General features: G+C 38.4%; 1 protein-coding gene across 2 annotated transcripts in view; it reads right to left on the bottom strand.

Annotated features, from left to right (window-relative positions):
- Window positions 1-224: 224 nt before the first annotated feature.
- LOC103474364 (A disintegrin and metalloproteinase with thrombospondin motifs 8) overlaps window positions 225-19,158 on the bottom strand; it is a 60,754-nt gene continuing 41,820 nt past the window's right edge. The window contains exons 6-9 of one of the 2 annotated variants that reach the window (XM_008425250.3): window positions 17,631-17,817; window positions 4,782-4,954; window positions 3,315-3,493; window positions 225-2,735 (exon numbers count right to left, since the gene is read on the bottom strand). In XM_008425250.3, the coding sequence (XP_008423472.1) occupies window positions 1,997-2,735; window positions 3,315-3,493; window positions 4,782-4,954; window positions 17,631-17,817 (1,278 nt within the window). In that variant the 3' untranslated portion in view covers window positions 225-1,996. The remainder of the gene's footprint in view (window positions 2,736-3,314; window positions 3,494-4,781; window positions 4,955-17,630; window positions 17,818-19,158) is intronic. The other variant, XM_008425251.3, reaches the window with a different exon arrangement.

Below are 19,158 nucleotides of genomic sequence, written 5' to 3'. Positions count from 1 at the left end.
ATCAAGAGAAGTTGAACCAGTATGTATGCAACACTTTCAAGATTTTTACTTTCAAAACAAACATGTCTGGTTTTCTTTCACTTTACTGCTACGCTACAGTTTGTGTCGCTCTGTCTTCAAAACATTGAAGCTCATGGCTTAACGTGACAAAATCTGATTACTTTCATGGGGTCCGGTATGGTTTTACCTGGGGTTTTCCTTTACTCGTGTGCAGAGAGGAGGCATTTGTTAACATAAAAGTGTTTATTTGACCATTTTATGAAAAAACAAAAAATGAACAATATTCAAAGACAGCAGCATATACCATGATAATGACATAATCAAAGTAAAAACTTTACAAAAATAAACAGCTTAGAAAGCTGTAACAATACTTTAGTATTATCCTTCATTGAAGGAATATTAGCCTTATATCCCATTTCTTTTATCTTATATTATACTGTAAGTTAACAAAATAAATGAATACATCAAATATACATACAGGAGTTAGAAATGACCACAAAGTCTGAAAGCAAATTAAATTATCAGTACATATATCATGTTTATCACTTAGCACTATAAGACATAAAGGAACTGAAAAAAAGATTTGTTGTTGCAATAAATATTTTATCGCTGCTCAAACTACAAAACAGAGGATGTCTTGTCTGTGTAAAAAAGATTACACATTTCACACGATGTTTAAATGGAACAAATTCATGTTTTGATCATTTCAGCTTCTGTGGCTTTGGACTACATCTGTCTTCTTTGGTGAAAACTCAGAATGAATAAAAAACAATCAACTAGAAGAACACTGAAAACATAATCCACAATATAATAACTTGCAGAAAAGTTTTTTATTTTTTTCAGTGGAAGTCTTTTAGTGCAAGCCCTAAGCACTGTTCATAACTGTTCAGTTATGAACAGTGAATTTTTGTTTTTCATTGACTTTTTTCTTTTATAATTATACTGCATTTTCTACCAGAAACAGAGTCATGAACAATCTTTTTGTACCTTTATAGTTTTAGTTATTCTTCACCAATTGTGTAAGAGTTTGTACCTACAGGGTGATGGTGAGGGTGGGAAGATAAGAAATGTTAAAATAATGCAGTTTTATGATTCTCTTGAATAATTTCTATCAACAGGAAAGCATTTATTCAATGGTTGACCAGAGGTTACAATTTCACACATTTCATAAAAGCTAATAGGCAAAAATATGGATAACTGCAAAAATATGGCCAGATGAAAAGTTTTCAGGAGATAATATGAAATTACAAAATTACATTAAATTAAACATGAGATCTGAGCATTTTTATTACCATCTTCATAGAAAATATGGATGCAGTGGTTTATCAATGAGGGTATAAAATGGATGGTTTTGAAAGAACTGACATCATCATCTTGGTGAATTCACTCAGATCTGATTTTAATCAAGATGAACACTTTTCCCAAAGGCTTACATAGCCTCATGTCTTAATCGTTCAATCAAAGTTCTCCAGGATATACAGACTCTGTTGGCTCTTGCTAATGTTTTGGACTCACAGTGGCACCTAAATCTAGAAAACAAATGGCAAAGTATGGCAAATTTATTCCTGAAGTTAATTCTTTGCTTTTAAAACTCATTCTAGAGAAAGCACACACTACATCAAACACTAGCATTTACACATAGCATCACATGTGCATCCTGAGGTAGATCTTCACTGTTCCCAATCTTAATAGTGGATGTCAAATGCTAACAAAAGACAAATTATAATGGGACCAGGAATATCAACATACAAGTTCATCCAACCCCCTTCAATCATGCTCATATCTCAGAAATAATTCTTAGGAATAAAACCAAGGCAGTTTTAGATTTTAGTTGTTTGTCATTTCTTTTTAGTCAAAAGTTGAAGACTTTTCTCTAAAATTTAGAGTCCAGGTCCTTTTGTTCCAAAATGTCTGCTGCTGGTGTTCCCATCCAGGATTTGTATGTGCACTCTGACCAAAAAACAAAAAAAAAGACTGTTCATTGTAATCATGTTTTTCATGAGCAGTCATGGTTGTTACATTGCCCAGAGACTGGCTCTGGGATTTTATTTGGATCACACATCTCTGGTTCAACAGTCTTCCCTGTGTAGTCTATGCAGAACACACTGCGGCGGCGCTCACCCTGACCGCAAGTTCGTGAGCAGGCAGACCAAGGACCCATCTGCCAGATAGGACACGGTACATCTCCGCAAGGCCGGATGTCTGTGGGCTTCAGCTCCCTGTCGCATTGGCTGGAGAAGAAGCCGTCACCGTCTCTGCATTCGACGCTCCTCCTGGACCACCCAGAGCCACAGCTCTTGGAGCACTCAGACCACTCTCCCAGCACCCAGTCAGAGACATCGCTGATCATATGTAGAGACAAGTACAAGCCCTTTTTCTCTTTAGATTTGCTAAACGCCGTGTCCTTAGGGATGAAAAAGGTATATTTGATCTTGGGGGGATTGACACCCCCTCCTGTGGCCAGGACCTGGATGGTTATGGCTTCCTTCAGCTGCCTGAAGCTCTGGATCCTCTCTAATGTGGTGGAGGAGCCGCTGTACTTCAGCACAGCGCCCAGTATGGGAATGTCCTGCTCCACTGTGGATACGGAAAAGTTACCATTGAGGATGTAAGCTCCATTTTCTCGCTTCACAGCCAGGTAGTTCCCATCATGCTTGATTCCTCGATGGCTCCTCTGCTTGATGTCAATGTTGGTGGCACCAATGGGAATAGTGACAATGTCACTGTAGCCATAGCTAATAGAGCAAAAAGGAAAAGCCTTTAGGTCGCACTCTCACTTGCTAAATTTGTGTTTCATCAACATCAGGTGCTAAGAAAGTTTGGTGAAACTTTATAATAACTACACTTTATTTAGCCATATTGAACTCCTAATAAAAAGTTAATTAACCTTGAAAACAACATTAATTAAGAATGATTTATACTTAATAAGCTATAAATTAACACATTTATGAATCCTTTACCTACAATGACTAATTACTCCCAAAACCAACACACTCAATGTTTATTCATGAATAAAATTGAGTATTAACTATTTATTATTGGCTATTTACGGCTAAGTAAGGTCTAGTTATTATAAAGTGCTACCAAAATTTTTTTTACTTCAGCTGATATATCAACTGTTAGTAAAGTCTTATATTACCCTACTGTATGCTAAGCTAAGCTAGGTTATCCTGTGATAACAATGATAAGCTTCAAACTGCTTTTCTAAATGAGCTCACAAGGTTATTGCCGTTTTGTTTGACTAGCAAGCAGAAACTTCTACCATTTCTAATAAAGGCAGATTTTAATGTGTCGGCTTGTTGTTGTGGTCTTACATTCCTTTGTTGTAGGAGCCTGTTATCTTTCTGCAGTTCAGCCCATTTCCTCCACACTCTCCACACTTATCCACCCTCTTGTTAGATCCGATCACCTGGTCGCAGCCTGCTTTCACACACTGGCCTTGAACGCACACTGATGTGGTGTCAGGGCCACAGGTTGTCCCGTCAATCACCTGCTGGGGCGCAGAGAGAAATCGCACAGGTATCATTATAAATGTAACGCATCAGCAGCATTCAAATAAAACCGCATTTTTATTTTTTTAAAAACTCAGCAATGATACAGGGAAGATAATCTTGTTAAACTTTTCACTATGACTGTCTCATATTAATGAGACAGATAATCTGTGAAAAGATTTAGCAATTCTGCCTCCTCTGACCTGTGGAGGCAGAAATTCACCCATGTTGCTCACATCCTCCTTCTTGCTCTCTGGATAGTTAGCTGGGTCACAGATTATGGCAAATAAACAGTTTCCTGTAACTGTTAGTTGTTTCTCAGCCATTAGCACATTGAGCAAGGAGTACACAAGGTTGATTAACAGCGCTAAGACCCTCCTCCTGGCTCTGAGTGGACGTTTCTGACAGCAATGCATTTCTGCAACTGTCATAGATGATCTGTCATATAGCCTACTGTCATGACATAGTTGACAAATATGTAAAAAAAACATACTTTTATAAAAGTTACATATTTAAGCTTTCAGGATAGTTTTAATTCCAAGATTTTGTCAGTGAATTCAGGTAAAAAAAACAAAACATCCAAGCTTAGATCCGATTATAACCCTCAAGTTAAAGGTATAAATGAGAGCAGAAAGCTAATGAAACAGCTACTGAATCAGTAACATTTATCAGAAGATCCACAAAAGTTTCCTAACATTATAATAAAGGACTTTAGTGGAGACTAGATCAATACTGTGAAATAAATCAATAAATCACTATAAGGCGCACCTTCAATGAATGGCCTATTTTAAAACTTTTTTCATTTATAAGGTGTATAGAATAGACGCTACAGTAGAGGCTGGAGTTACGTTATGCATCCACTAGATGGAGCTGCACTAAAGGGAATGTCAGCAAAACAGTCAGACTCCGGTCGGCGAGGAGAGCCTTGTGCGACTGGGCCCGCAGTGCATGCTGGGATAGTTGTCAGCGTTCTGACTACTATCCCAGCATGCACCGGGGCGGCTGCTTCTACGGGGCAAAATGAAGTCAACGGCTGCTTACCGTAGGTGCTAGACCTGTTGTGGCTCAATATTGGTCCATATAAAAGGCGCACCGGGTTATAAGGTCGGCTTTTGAGGAAATTGAAGGTTTTTAGGTGCCTTATAGTGCGGAAAATACCGTACTTAAAAAAATATCTGATAGCAAATTATATTTTTTAAAAAATGTTTGCACAATTATTTTATTTATCTCAAAACATCTAACCGAATTGATATTTCATTTGTGTTGTGCAGTTCCATGTAGATACTGTACCTTTGATTCAAATACTTTAAACTCACTGCTGCCCCTTGCCCTGCAGAACAGCTTACAGCGGTCTCTGGGGGAAACTCCTGCATACTTTGGGATCCATTGTTTGACATTTCCATTGTAGTCCAGGTAGTTAGGGCTGTTGTATTTCTCGCACTGCTCTTCTCTGAAACTTTTACCTACACATGGGATATAGAACATTTGCTTAATTGTAGAACTCTTATAATCAGATCACCTCATTATTAGCAAAGATGTCACAACATGTCTTGTTTAAATTTATTTTGAACTAGTCTAGAAATGCTGCAGCTTGATTTGCAGTAAAGGGTTCATATGTCAAAAGCTTTCAACTCTGAAGTTGGGGTACAGTTTAGAGCTATGACCAAAAAAATCCTGGAATGTTGAATGAAGTTTCCACCACCACTTAAAGCAGGGATTCATTTCGGTTGTTGGGACAACTTGTAATAAATAAATAAAAAAATCAGTTGAAAAGCGGAAGACCAATCATTGACACACCTTGCTGTTGTAAAAGCCAGAAGAGGTTACATTACTTGACTCTTTTGATGCCAATGGAACTGTGATATTTTTTATGTACAAACCTGATCTTGCTTAGCTCTAGTATAAATATAGATGTTCTGTGAACAAATATATCTGCTCCATTGCAGTGGCCTGATACACAAAATTCTAATAAAATACAAACTATGCCTGTGTGTGCATATGTACACAGCAAATTCAAAAGTGTTAGATTTCCAGTGCTGATGTTGTATGTTAAAAATACAGTGTTAATTCAACACTTGTTTAGTCTAATTCACCTTTAGTTCTTTAATTTCCCTAAAGAGTTGGTGTTATTCCAGAGTGTTAAATTTGTCTGGTGTTGATTTTGAAATCAACACCAGACAGAGTTGCTCCCACAATTGTAATGTATCTGTGACATCACGTGTTTGTCCGAGCAGCAGGGACAGCAGTGTGGCGTCTTGTCTGGAGCTTATCGTAACAAGGTAAGTTTCATGTTAAGATTATCATGGTTTTGATGATTTTTTTAATGGATGCATTTACTTTCCGTTTGCGCAAGAGTATCGAGTCATTTACATAGTTCACTTAATGTAAGTTTATTTGTTTGGATATCATGGTATATATGACTGTTAGGGCTGCTCAACTCCAGTCCTTGAGAGTTACCATCCTGCAACCTTCAGAGGCGTCCCTGCTCTAACACAGCTGAATCAAATGAAAGGCTCATTAGCAGGTCTGTTCAGAGCTGATCCTGGTCTGTTGGAGTAAAGATGCGTCTAAACGTTACAGGACAGCAGCTCTAGAGGACTGGACTTCAACACACTAGGCTTAATAGTTTTGTTAGCAGCTAGCCAAGCAGGAGTAGCATGAGGTGTGAAGTGGTTAACTGAACATTAAAACTGTAAGAAAGGCCATTTGAGTTAACATTATTTAGCTGCGGAGTCGTTTTTTTTTATGTTTTTGGCTTTAGACGGCATAATGGGGAGAGTGGCTGTGCTGGACCGGTGCTTTGAGCTATGCGATCAAAGCTAAGCCAAAATGTTTCTGTCTCTATACATACACTAAATAATGACACAGTGGCTGCCTTTTTTTTCTATTAGTACATCATGTTGGTAACTGAAGCGTGTTATGATGACTTCAACACATTTCTTCAGAAAGAACTTCTAATGTTGTCCAGAATGTTTCTGTAAGCTGACTAATTTCTATAATCCCTAATGATTATGTGATACTTAATGTCTGAGTTGTGTTCATGGTAATTATTTCTGAATTTTTTATCTTGTAGATGGTGAAAAATGCTCTCTGGGCTAAACTAGGTAGACAGAGTATTTTGAATGAATATGACAGTGACACACACAGGTGGATCCCCGCATTGGACGGTGCCGTCACCCATCCTCTTCACCCTGTACACCTCAGACTTCTGCTATAACTCTGAAACATGCCGTATTCAGAAGTACACTGATGACACTGCCATCATGGGGTGAAGAGGAGTACAGGAGCCTGCAGAGGGACTTTGTTGTCTGGTGCCATAGAAACAGCCTGCAGCTAAACACTTCCAAGATGAAGGAACTGGTCATTGACTTCAGGAGGGAAAGAGGCAGTCCACGACCAGTTCTGATAGGAGGGGAGAGGTGGAGGTCGTGCAGATTTAGAAATATCTTGACCTGTGGCTGAACAACAAGCTGGACTGGACAAGCTACACCAAGCAGCTTTATAAGAAGGCTCAGACCAGGATGTACTACCTGAGGAGGCCGAGATCCTTTAACATCTGTGGAAGCTGCTGGGTTGCTTTATCAGTCTGTTGTCGCCAGCGTCCTGTTATATACCCTGTGGTGTGCTGGGGTGGCAGTACACCACAGTACAGTGCCAGAGAGGAGGATCCTACAGAAACTCCAGGCTATTATGGACAACACCAGCCACCCTCTGCACACTGTCATCAGCAGCCAGGAAAGCAGGTTCAGTGGGAGACTGTTTCTTCCAAAGTGCTGGACCGACAGACTATAGAACTCCTTTGTCAATCATGCAAGTAAACTTTTCAACTACTCACTGGCTAACAGGAGTACAATAGAAATAGAGGAACTATAGAATCAGGCTAAATGCTAAAAAACAATGCTAAAAAAAAAATGTTAAGGATTTGATGTATTGGTGCTGTGTGGGAGACTGTATTACAATTTCCCTGAGGGTAAATCCCAAAGGGATGAATAAAGTTTCTATCTATCTGGTTAGTTTTGCTCACACTTCTCTTTAAAATATTTTATTATTATAATGTTCCTACTATTTTTCCTGTTTTTCCTCCAGGCTGGAAAAACAGGCATTCTTCTGTTGGTTCATGTGCTTCTTCCTACGTCCAAAGGCCACATGAAGAATCCAGACGGCTCATATCAAACTGTGGACCATGTTGTCCTTTATGAGCAACTATGTGGTTATTGCAATGATCCTACTTCTTGTGTAAAATCACTTTCTCATTGGCTTAGTTTACCATTTGCTATATATAATAAATATTTTTTATTATTCATCTTCTTAGCATTTTGCCAAAGCCAATGTTGAAGCCTTCCTCATTGGTGTGGAACCAGGACAGCCCTTCCTCCTGCATGTTGGTGAAAACAAGAGCAGCGGACTAACGGGTCAGCGCTGCAACAAGATGGCCACGTAGACACAGGCTAGGGCTGTGCAATAATATCGATTTTGCGATATATATCGATATTTTCTTTCCTAGAAAAAAATTGATATTCATCCGCAAGTATCATAACATCCAACTGTCACCTTGCTCACTCACTGCTTGCTTCACTGGGAGAGTGATTCGGTCATCAGGCTTAGAGTGATTCCTTCAGATGTTAAGCGTCAAGGTTAAAATGGTACCAAACTATTCAGAGCAGGTACTTTACAAATGCATGTAAGCTACAGTTTGTACTGTTTCAATTAAAAGAAACATGTTTTCTCACCACTACTTTGATTCATTTTGTCCAGCTGTCGACTTTAAGTCAGTGTCTATGTCCAACCAGAGCCAGGTGTTGTGTAGTTGGTGCTTTTAATCAGTTTTCAGTTCAATTAATTCAGTCCAACTCTATAACAGTCACAAAATGTCACCAAAATCACTCTGTCCCTCTAAAATCTTTCAGAAAATCGCAAAAGTGTATTGAATTGTATCATTTGTTGAATATCGCAATATATATTGTATCATTAGCAGAATATTGTGTATCGTATTGTATTGTGAAGTTATTGCATCACTACAGCCCTAAAACAGGCTGCTCCATGTCAGTATTTAAATTTTCCTGCTTGCTTAACTCAGACAATTAGCAAAACTTCAGTCTAAACCACTTAAAGGGCGAAGATGCTGAAAATTAAGATCGAAAAGAAAACATCTAAAACACAAGATACTGGCGAACAGTCGGGAGACGGTAGTGAGGACGAGGCTAATGCTACCACGAGGAAGGCTAGCGTTAGCTTACAACAACACGCGTTACTGGAGAGTATCAAGATGCTTTCTAAAGACTTAAAAGAGTTTAAAAATGAGATGAAGCAAGACATGGAAGAACTCAAAGAAGATGTAAATGCAACAATGAAGGAAGATTTCAACAGATTCAGGGAGGAAATGATGCGCGAGCTGCAGAACCAGAAGGGCAGCATCACCGAGGCGCAGACCCGGATAGCTGACCTGGAGGCTGCGTGCTTGGAAATGAAAGAGCCGCTGCTTGAGACATTAGAAAGGAACAGAGCTATAGGGTGTGCTGTGGTGGCGCAGGGGTTAAGCACAACCCGTATATGGAGGCCTTAGTCCTTGACGCAGCTGTCACAGGTTCGATTCCCGGCCTTGGTGACCCTTGCTGCATGTCTTCCCCCTTCTCTCATTACCCACTTTCCTGTCAATTAACTATCAAATAAAGGCCACTAGAGCCAAAAAAATCTTTAAAGAAAAGAACAGAGCTATGATCGACAAATTTGTGGATTTGGAGAGCCGAAGCCGGAGAAATAATCTTCGTATCTATGGAGTTCCAGAAGGTAAAGAAGGTAGATCGGTTTCTGAGTTTGTCACCGATCTGCTGATCAAGCAGCTGAAGCTATCGGATGGAAGTGAACTACGGATTCAGCGGGCACACCGAGCTCTGGCACCCAGACCGCCTCCCAACGCGGCCCCGAGATCTATAATTGTGAATTTCTTGCAATTCACACAAAAGAAATGGTTCTAAGGAAAGCCTGGGAACAGAAAGTGGAGGTGGAAGGCAAGTGCTTTTATTTTGATAATGATTATGCGTCGGAGGTCATAGAAAAACGTAAAGCATACAGCCCATTAAAGGCAGCCCTGAAGCAGAAAGGTGTCAGATTCCAGACGCCGTTCACAAAGATGAGAATCTTCTGGGACTCTGGAGTTCGGACCTACGAGAACGCAGACGAAGCAGCGTCAGACATGATCAAGAGAGGCTTCGGCTTGACTTGGATACCAAGAGAGAACAAGTTAAAAGTGACCAAGGAGAGGCTGGACTCGATGCTACCATGGAAACGGATTAACGACACCGATGCAGGACGAGGTGCGAGGGAGAAGCTCAGAGTTCAGACGTGAGAACCAGTAACTCTGAACGTTGAATCAGAACAGGTTTACTTTATTATAAAAAACATTTCAAGTAATGTATGAGCGATTTAAGAACCGAATGTCTTTACCAGCTGGTTTTAATCCTGTTTTGGATATAAGTCTCCCCTCTGTTACTAAAGTCATTTGTTAGACATTTAACCAAAATACCGAATGGAGTAAACGTTGTAGCGTTTAGCAAATGTTGGACTTGCCTAGTACAAGTAGACCTGTCTGCTACTAGAGGGCCCCCACCTTAGGGTGGTACTTTGCCCTCACCCCACCAGCAGGGATTCTGAGGGATGTCTTCACACATCTCTACCTTTGGAAGTTTCTGTTCTATTTGTTCATCTGTGTTTTAATAGCTTGTTCAGCTATTTGTTGGGGACTCTTTTTCTAAAATCACATGGTGACCTTATGAAACTAAATAATGGCTGATAATATCAAGATAGTTTCGTTGAATGTAAATGGTAAGAATAATCCTATAAAATGTAAAAAAATTCTAATTAAAATGCGAAAAGAGAAAGCACAGTTAATCTATTTACAGGAGACACACCTGTCTAAATCTGAACATGAAAAACTCAGGGGCTTTGGATACTCAAATATATTTCACAGCTCTTTCAGACATGGAAACAAAAGAGGAGATTCAATTCTAATTCATGACTCAGTAAAATTTGATTGTAGCTATGATCTGTCAGATAAAGAAGGAGGTATGTGATGGTGAAGGGGACTCTTGACAATGTAAAGGTAACACTGGTCAATGTTTACAACCCCCAAATAGTAAAATATCATTTCTAAATAGCCTCCCCAATAAAATAATTATAGAAACAGAGGGAATGTTGATCTGGGGATTTCAATATGGTATTAAACACAAGACTTGATACAACAAACAGTAAAAAACAACAAAATGCAACTACAAAAAAATTTAAATTGGCACTTGAAGAGTTTGGATTTGTTGATGTCGGGAGGGAATTAAAAACCAATATAAAGGATTATACCCATTACTCTGTGGCCAATAAAAGTTATTCTAGAATTGACTTACTTTTTCATGTTACTTTTTCATGAATAAATCTCATATATATAAGGTAAAGGAATGTAAAATAGAAGAAACAAGTATATCTGACCATTCTTCACTAACATTAAAACTAAATTTATCTTCCGGAAAACGCAAAACAGCATGGCGATTAAATGTAGGCTTGTTGAACTCCAAAACAATCAAAGCTGAAATTTCCCACGATATAAAAACTTACATAGAAGACAATGATGATGGACAGGTTAATCCAGTGATATTATGGGATGCATTCAAGGCTGTATTAAGAGGAAAATTGATCTCAAAAACTGCGGCCTTTAAGAAATCCACCATGGAAGCCTATGAAAAAGAAAGAGTTCAACTAACAGATCTAGAAAAACAACATAAATTAACTCAAAATCCCAACCTGTTTGTAAAAATAAAATAACTAAGAAACAACATTGATAAAATGCTTACATATGAAATTGAAAAGAAATCAAAGTTTATTAAACAATCACATCATGAGGAGGGATCTAAAGGAACGAAACTGTTGGCAAAGAAACTGAAAAAGCAACAGTCAGAGAGAAATATCTATAAATTAAAGGATGAAGAAACAAATCAAATAATACATGATCCAGCAACTATTGAGGACAGGTTTAGGACATACTACCAGAGATTACAGTCAACCTCCCTCTGCTACAGATGGACAGATAGAATCCTTCTTGGAGTCACTGGACCTGCCCTCAATTGGAGAAACCCAAAACAAACTTCTCACTTCCCATATAACAAGAATAGAAATACAAAAGGCAATTAATAGGTTAAAAAATGGTAAAACACCAGGAAGTGATGGACTGCCATCTGAGTGGTACAAATCCTTTAGTGAAGATTTTCTACCATTACTAGAAAAATCATTTAATTATACATTGGAACATGCAGTGCTGCCGCCATCTTGGAGAGAAGAAATTATATCAGTCATTCCAAAAAAGAGGAAGAGTGAAACATGCTCTGATTATAGACCTATATCTATTCTAAACATGGACTATAAAATTTATACCTCGATTTTAGTAAAACGATTTGAGCAATTCATTGGAGATATATATCATAGATGAGGACCAGACAGGATTTATTAAAGGTCGCCAAACGCGAGATAACATCAGGAGGGCACTTCACATAATAGATCATATTCAAAATTAAAAAACAACAGCTATCTTAATCAGTCTTGATGCAGAGAAAGCTTTTGACAGCGTAGGCTGGAACTTCTTATATAAAGCACTTGAAAAATTTGGTTTTGATGAAAAAGCTGTACAGTGTGTGAGGACTTTATACCAATCACCAGTGGCCAGAATCAAGATTAATGGAAATCTAATGGATAATATAAAACTAGAGCGTTCTACACGTCAGGGTTGCTGTTCATCACCAACCTTATTTGCAATTTACATTGAGCCACTGGCACAACACATAAGACAATATAAGGATCTTCAGGGTATTGATATACACAATCAATCAATCAATCAATCAATCAATCAATCAAATTTTATTTGTATAGCACATTTCAGCAGCAAGGCATTTCAAAGTGCTTTACATAATTAAAATAAAAACAGCATGTGACATTAAATAAACAGTGAGAAAGAGTGAGTGATAATAATGAGTCCCATACAATAGGTTTGTTTGCAGATGATGTAATTTGCTATTTATCAGACCCTGAAAACTCGCTGCCTTGTCTGATCAACCAGTTAAAGATATTTGGTTTCTATTCAGGACACAAATTAAATTTGGAAAAGACACAGATTTTGACATTCTGTTATACACCATCTGAAACGATACGTAGAAAATATTTAAATTGGAGCTCTACTATAATGACATACCTAGGAATACGATTAACAAAAAACATAGATGATCTCTATATAAAGCTAACTTTACTAAAGTGGACCAAGAAATTAGGAGGGATGTTAGAAGGTGGGATGTCCTAACACTAGACTTCAGCTCCAGAATTGAAGCGATAAAAATGAACATGTTACCAAGGTTATTGTACCTCTTCTTGGCATTACCTATAGAAATCCTGGATAGACAGTTTAAAACATGGAACCAGATTATATCTAGATTCATATGGAACGCTAAAAAAACCCAGAATAAAATTTGAAAATTTACAAATGCCAAAAGAGAAAGGAGGTATGGCATTACCTGACTTTAGAAAATATTATTAAGCTGCCCAAATAGCTCCTATAATTAATATAAGTGCCAAAAATTATGAAGCGAAATGGAAAAATATTGAACAAAAAGTAAATGGAAGAGAATTGCGGAGCATCATTGGAGATATAGAGACCACTAAGAATATGCTTAAGAATGTTAATGCTATTACTAGTTTTTCCACTGGGTAAATGGTTATATATAATCTGAAAATGCAAATTAGAGAAACAATTATATCTGATCCAGTGGCCAGCCTACAATAAATATTTTATTCAGGACCCACAATTTAAACAATGGCTAGAAAGAGACTTAACAGCATTATGCATAGTCCTTAAAGATGGACACTTTAAAAGTTTCCATGAACTACAGGAAGAGTTTGCTCTAAGAACTCAAGATCATTTTAGATACCTGCAATTAAGGGACTTTTATAACAAAGAAATAAAACAAAAAATAAACCCAAATGAAAATGGGATTGTCAAAATGCTGATCGAGACCTATAAGGGTAAAAAACACAGATTAGTGTCTTTACTTTATAAATATCTGTTAGAAAATAGAGGTACTAACGCATTGAATATTTAAACTAAATGGGAAAGGGAATTTGATATTCTGCTAACCGCAAATGGCTGGCTGAATATTTGGAAGACCCAAATTACAACATCCTCTTCCAGAATTTGGAGAGAACATTGTTGGAAGAATATAATTAGATTTTTTATAACACCCCAAATTACTAGTAAATTCAAATCTAGAGCGCAGCCATGTTGGAGAGATTTTCCAACATGGCGAATCTCTTATGCGCATATTTTCTGGCTTTGCCCTAGAATTACACAGTTCTGGAACGAAATACACAATAAGATTGAAACAATATTACGTTACTCAATACCTAAGTCTGGTCTGGTTTTATATTTTGGTCTTTTGGACAATATTGTACTTAATAATGACTGGTATTTGTTAAAAATTCTGTTGGTGGCAGCCAAAAAGGTGATACCCAGAAAGTGGTGTAAATCTGAACCTCCTACCACAAAGGAGTGGATACAGACAGTGAACTCATTATTTGAGATGGAGATTCTAACATATAGACTGAGGATACAGGAACAGCAATGCCTGGACAAATGGTAAAATTGGACAAACGTCACATCAACGATACAGGACTAATTTTGGATATGAATGGTCCCCTTGTGTTTTGTGTTACTAAAATAGGAGTCTCCCCCTGGTGTTTGATTTTTGTTTCGATTGTTCTGTATTTTTTGTCTTTTATAATTTCTATGTATTGTTTGACTTTTCTTCTTGAGTGTGCTCTAATAACATCAACAAAAATAAAAATAAAGTTATAAACAAAAAAAAGAAAACAAGAGCAGCACCAAAGACATTTCACCATCAGTAATCACAAGACAATCCATGGCTGCTTTTGATGAACTTTCAAAGCACACTTCACCATCAGTGCAAAGTACCATGAATTCCTCTACAACTTCTACAACTACGGTTTTCAACATTGATGGAATTTTTGCACAACAGTTGAGGTGCTTGCTTTTATTTTACCTGGCAGAGTGGACAGTCTTTATTATGATGATCATTTAAATGCATACTGTATCAATAAGAGGATTTGTTTTATGTTCTTCCAACTAAGGACTTAGTTTATTACAGTCCCTATGGCAAGAAGTTTTCTGAAATGTTTGGGAAAGAAAACATAGCAGATTGTATTCGGTGCTGTCAGTGCTGTTTGATTTTGTTCTTGTTTTGAAATACAAGTAGATTCAAACTGCAACTTGTGTTGGTGTTTATGTAGATTCAAGTGACATCTAATGTTTTTTAAAGTGAATTTGGGGATTATTGACTGTCAGTAGTATTTTGGTTAAAGGTTTTATTGGCTCTAGTGGCCTTTATTTGATAGTGAATTGACAGAAGAGTGGGTAATGAGAGAAGGGGAAAACATACAGCAAAGGCTGGGAAGCGAACCTGCAACGCCACATTGAGAACTAGGGCTTCCATATGTGGGTTGTGCTTAACCTCTGCGCCACCACAGCACACCGTACCAGTAGTATTTTAAAATTCTGATTTCTGTGTTGATCTATATTTAACAGTTCTGTGTTAAATTCACACATTCATAGTGTTAACTTTTGACACTATACACTAGTGTTAGGTAAATCAACACTGACGTGTGTTAACTTTCAACTACTGAGGGTGCTGATTCAACTCTCTCAACACTTTCAAAAGTGCTGCTATAACACAATCAAGAGTGGACCAATATAGACACTTTCAAATTTGCTGTGTCCATGTCACCTGTTTAGGACATAGTCTGAAATACAGTGGCAGTTTTTGAATGGGCTAAATGGGCAGTGGCCCAGGGCAGCATTAGAAAGGGGCAGGTTGCTCAAGAACTAAAAATAAAATATATCTTGACTGTCAGTTGTTGCCAGAAAGTTTGCTTCTACTTACATGCATGAGTACTGAAGTAAGTTCAGCTGAGTACTGGGAGACTAGGTTACCTGCTTTCTCCTGAAAACAAAATCTACTAATTTGTTGGTGGGCAGTAGTAGTAGTAGTAGTAGTAATAGTAGTAGTAGTAGTAGTAGTAGTAGTAATAGTAGTAGTAATAGTAGTAGTAGTAGTAGTAGGAAGGGCCACCACTGCTGATATATGCTGAATGGTCAGTCCTAATGCAACAGACCCACTTTTTTCAAGTGACTGTCGGTGTCACAATGACTTCCATCTGAATCAGTTCAATGATTGAAACAGTCTGATGTGGGGGAACAGTTTATAGGTATGGTCTTAATGAAGTTTTGGTTAAGGTTACTGTAAGGAACATGGGAGGAGTTAGTAAGTGTTAGAATTAGGAATAAATCCTGACATTAACATGAATGTTTAAGTCATTACCAAGCATTAATTTTAGGTTTTACCTCCATCTATTACTGAAATGAATGGAGGTCAGTAGCTGCATTTCCATTACAAATGTGCACAAATCTTTGTCTACATTCTCCTATTGTATAAAAAACCCCACAAATTTGTAATTTTGGAGTTTCTGAGTTTTGATTTTGCTCGAAATCAAATTGTACATGTGATAAGTAATTACAAATTATGGCAGTGAAGGACGTACATAAGATATATTCATAATTCAGCCATCCTGCCAGCACTCATCATCGATCAGCCATCACAGAGACATCGGCGACTTATTCAGGCGTTGGAGCAACGTACCCCTTGTACTTTCAACCAGCTTATGTGGCATTTGGGGGAATCTGTCTGTCATTTTAGAGAACTATGGATTCAAACACATTCGAATGACACACAATATTTTTATGAAATGTATGATGCTGAGAGACCTCTGATGGAGCCAGCTGCAAAAAGATACTATGATCCTCCTACCACTTCCCATCATCTTCTTCATCTTTTCTGCTGGTAGTAACATCAGGGTGTTGATCACTTGACTAGTGATGTAAACAAAAGGGGTTTTCATTAGAGTTTTTGTGAAATACATCTATTTTGATATGGGCGAAAAACCACCACAAAAATATTTTAGCAAAACATTTGAGGTTTTTTTTTTATTTTTTATTGCCTTGCTTCCAATAAGTGAATTTATTTTTGTAGCTTTAATTTGTGCAATTTTATAGTTAATGGAGACACAGCTACTAAAACGTCCTACTGCGGATAGATCCACATGTGGTGTGTATCACATTTGACTGTAACTTCACTTGAAAAAGCTGGAATTTGAAACAATTTATAATTGAAATTGCCAGCTACAGCACAATATTTTAAAGTATGCAGTCCGACATTAAAATATTAATCTCTTAACTCACTGACTCAGTGTTGTCTTCCTTGTTCATCGCAATGAGAAGAGTGGTGGTGTTTTGTAAATGTGACTGGCCATGTCGAACTATGAACATGTCTATATGGGGCACTTTGAGTTTTTTACAGATTCTGAAAGTGTGGATTCTAAGCTTTGCAATGATGGAGAACACATTGAAATCAAAAAAGAAATTATTTACTATGCTGTGGGCATTAATAATATTGTATGCCTTATTGTAAATTAGAAGCATAAAAAAGCAAAATAGACTTAAAAGTTAGGGTTGGGTTGTGCATACTTTCAGCCCTAGTATGCAGAGCGTAAATAATTATTTTATTCTAGGTGTTACAGATTCAGTTAGTCAGCACAAGGCGCAGCGCTGCTCACCATATCGCACTTCGCACAGCCACAACACCAGGCTGGGCAAACTTAGATCTGCATGCCAGTGGAATGCTATGTATCGTAATAGTGTAATAGTGTCCTCAAAACAAAAGTTCTGCAACTCAGCCAGAAAAACTAAAAAAATATTCCTGCAGATATGCATTGTATGTCGTTGTTTTCTTCCACTCAATAGCTCTTCTTTTGAATGATCCAGTTTTAAGTCAATTATCCACTGTTATTTTTAAACACTGTTATTTTTCGTTCGTGTTGCACTTCGAGCTCACTTCATGGGAAATAAATGGCCATTGACATGCTGTACCTTGTGAACCACTAGGGGGCGGCTGCGGACCCCCTGTGGTCCGGGGACCACAGTTTGAGAAAGACGGTTCTAGTGTAAAGTGTCCATTGACCTTTTGTAAGTTAAATTGATATTACCTTCACTGGAGTCACAAGGCTCTGTGTTGCAGGACTGGTATCGAACTCTCTGTCCCTCACAGTACTTCCCGCCATTCTGAGGCACTGGATCAGTGCATTCCCTGTAGGAGAACTCCACCCCACCTCCACAGGTCCTGGAGCACCGCTGCCATGGTCCCCATAAGCTCCAGCCGCCATCCACAGCCCTCTGTGGTTAAACACAGAGAAAGAAAAGAACAAGTCACAGTGGTTGGTTTGAACTCCAAGCCAAAGGCTGCAGCCGTAACCACAGTCTGGGCTTCTGGGTCTGAGGCTGCAGTGTATTAAAATACCCACTCAGGGCTAAATTTGTGTTGAAGTGTGGCAAACGCTCCCTGACGCTGTCTGCCCACATTCTTGCCGCATGTGTCACTCACAGCTAGTAGAGGCTGCCATGTTTCAGGACTTTATGTGGCAACTGAGTGTGTTTTTGTTTGGTGTTTCCTTTCTGGAGGCTTTATATACGGTGGCCGACAGGTGCAAATGCGCAGCAACAGAGAAAACATGCAAACAAAAAAAAGACACGCGCACAAATGAAATGCAGCAAACAAAAAAAGAGAGACGCCATCCATCCATCCATCCATCCATCCATCCATCCATCCATCCATCCATCCATTTTCTGCCGCTTATCCGGGTTCGGGTCGCGGGGGCAGCAGCTTCAGAACGGAGGCCCAGACTTCCAGCTCGCAGCAAGACTTAGCTTTAATCAGTCAAACCCATTTGCTCAGGAATAAATTAAATACTTTAGTGAACCAAAACATTTTACAGCTATTACCTGGCTGAATATCTGTGTTCCACCTCCACTCATAGAGCAAAACTATTAGGAGTTTTTAAAACGATTTGCCGGGAGACATGCTTCTCTCTCGGTGTACCGAACCTGGAGCGCCCGACCAGCTGACAGCTGCTGCTAATGCAGCGGGAGCAGACAGGTCTGAAAACGTCGGAGCAATATTGGAATTAAGTGATTTATTGATGTACTGAGTAGATATTTCAGATCTACATTCTCACCTAAAAACATTGTAAAAAAAAATCCTTTTGTGTAATTTTGAGGGTAATACAGCAAAAATAATTTGCTGCTTTTCTGAACACCCGTTTGAAAGGATGCAGACCCTAAATTTGGACACAGCTGATTTTTGTTCGACTCCCTCTAGTGGCCTGGAGCACTTCCGGTTTTCAGCACTTTTTGTTTGCTTCTTTTCTTTTGTTTGCTGCATTTCCTTTGTGCAAACAAAAAAATTTTTGCATGTTTTCTCTGTTGCTGCGCATTTGCACCTGTCGGCCACCGTATTTATTAGTTCAGATCAGTAAATATCCCACCTGGATCCACACAGAGATGTGTGTATGTATCAGAACAATCAAGCTAAATGGAACAGGCCAATAGCTATACAGCATAAACAAAAGCGTAAAAGGTACCAAGAAATCTTTTTTGTGTGAGCTCACCAAATTCAAGACATAATGCAATCAGTATTTTGAGAGTATTCACTCTAATCCAGGGGCCTGGCTCTTTGCA

This window comes from Poecilia reticulata, chromosome 13, assembly GCF_904066995.2.
Source record: "Poecilia reticulata chromosome 13, P_reticulata-male-v2, whole genome shotgun sequence".
Classification (NCBI taxonomy): Eukaryota; Metazoa; Chordata; class Actinopteri; order Cyprinodontiformes; family Poeciliidae; genus Poecilia; species Poecilia reticulata.
The sequence above is the reverse complement of the archived record's forward strand: the minus strand, read 5'-3'. Positions and strand labels throughout refer to the sequence as shown.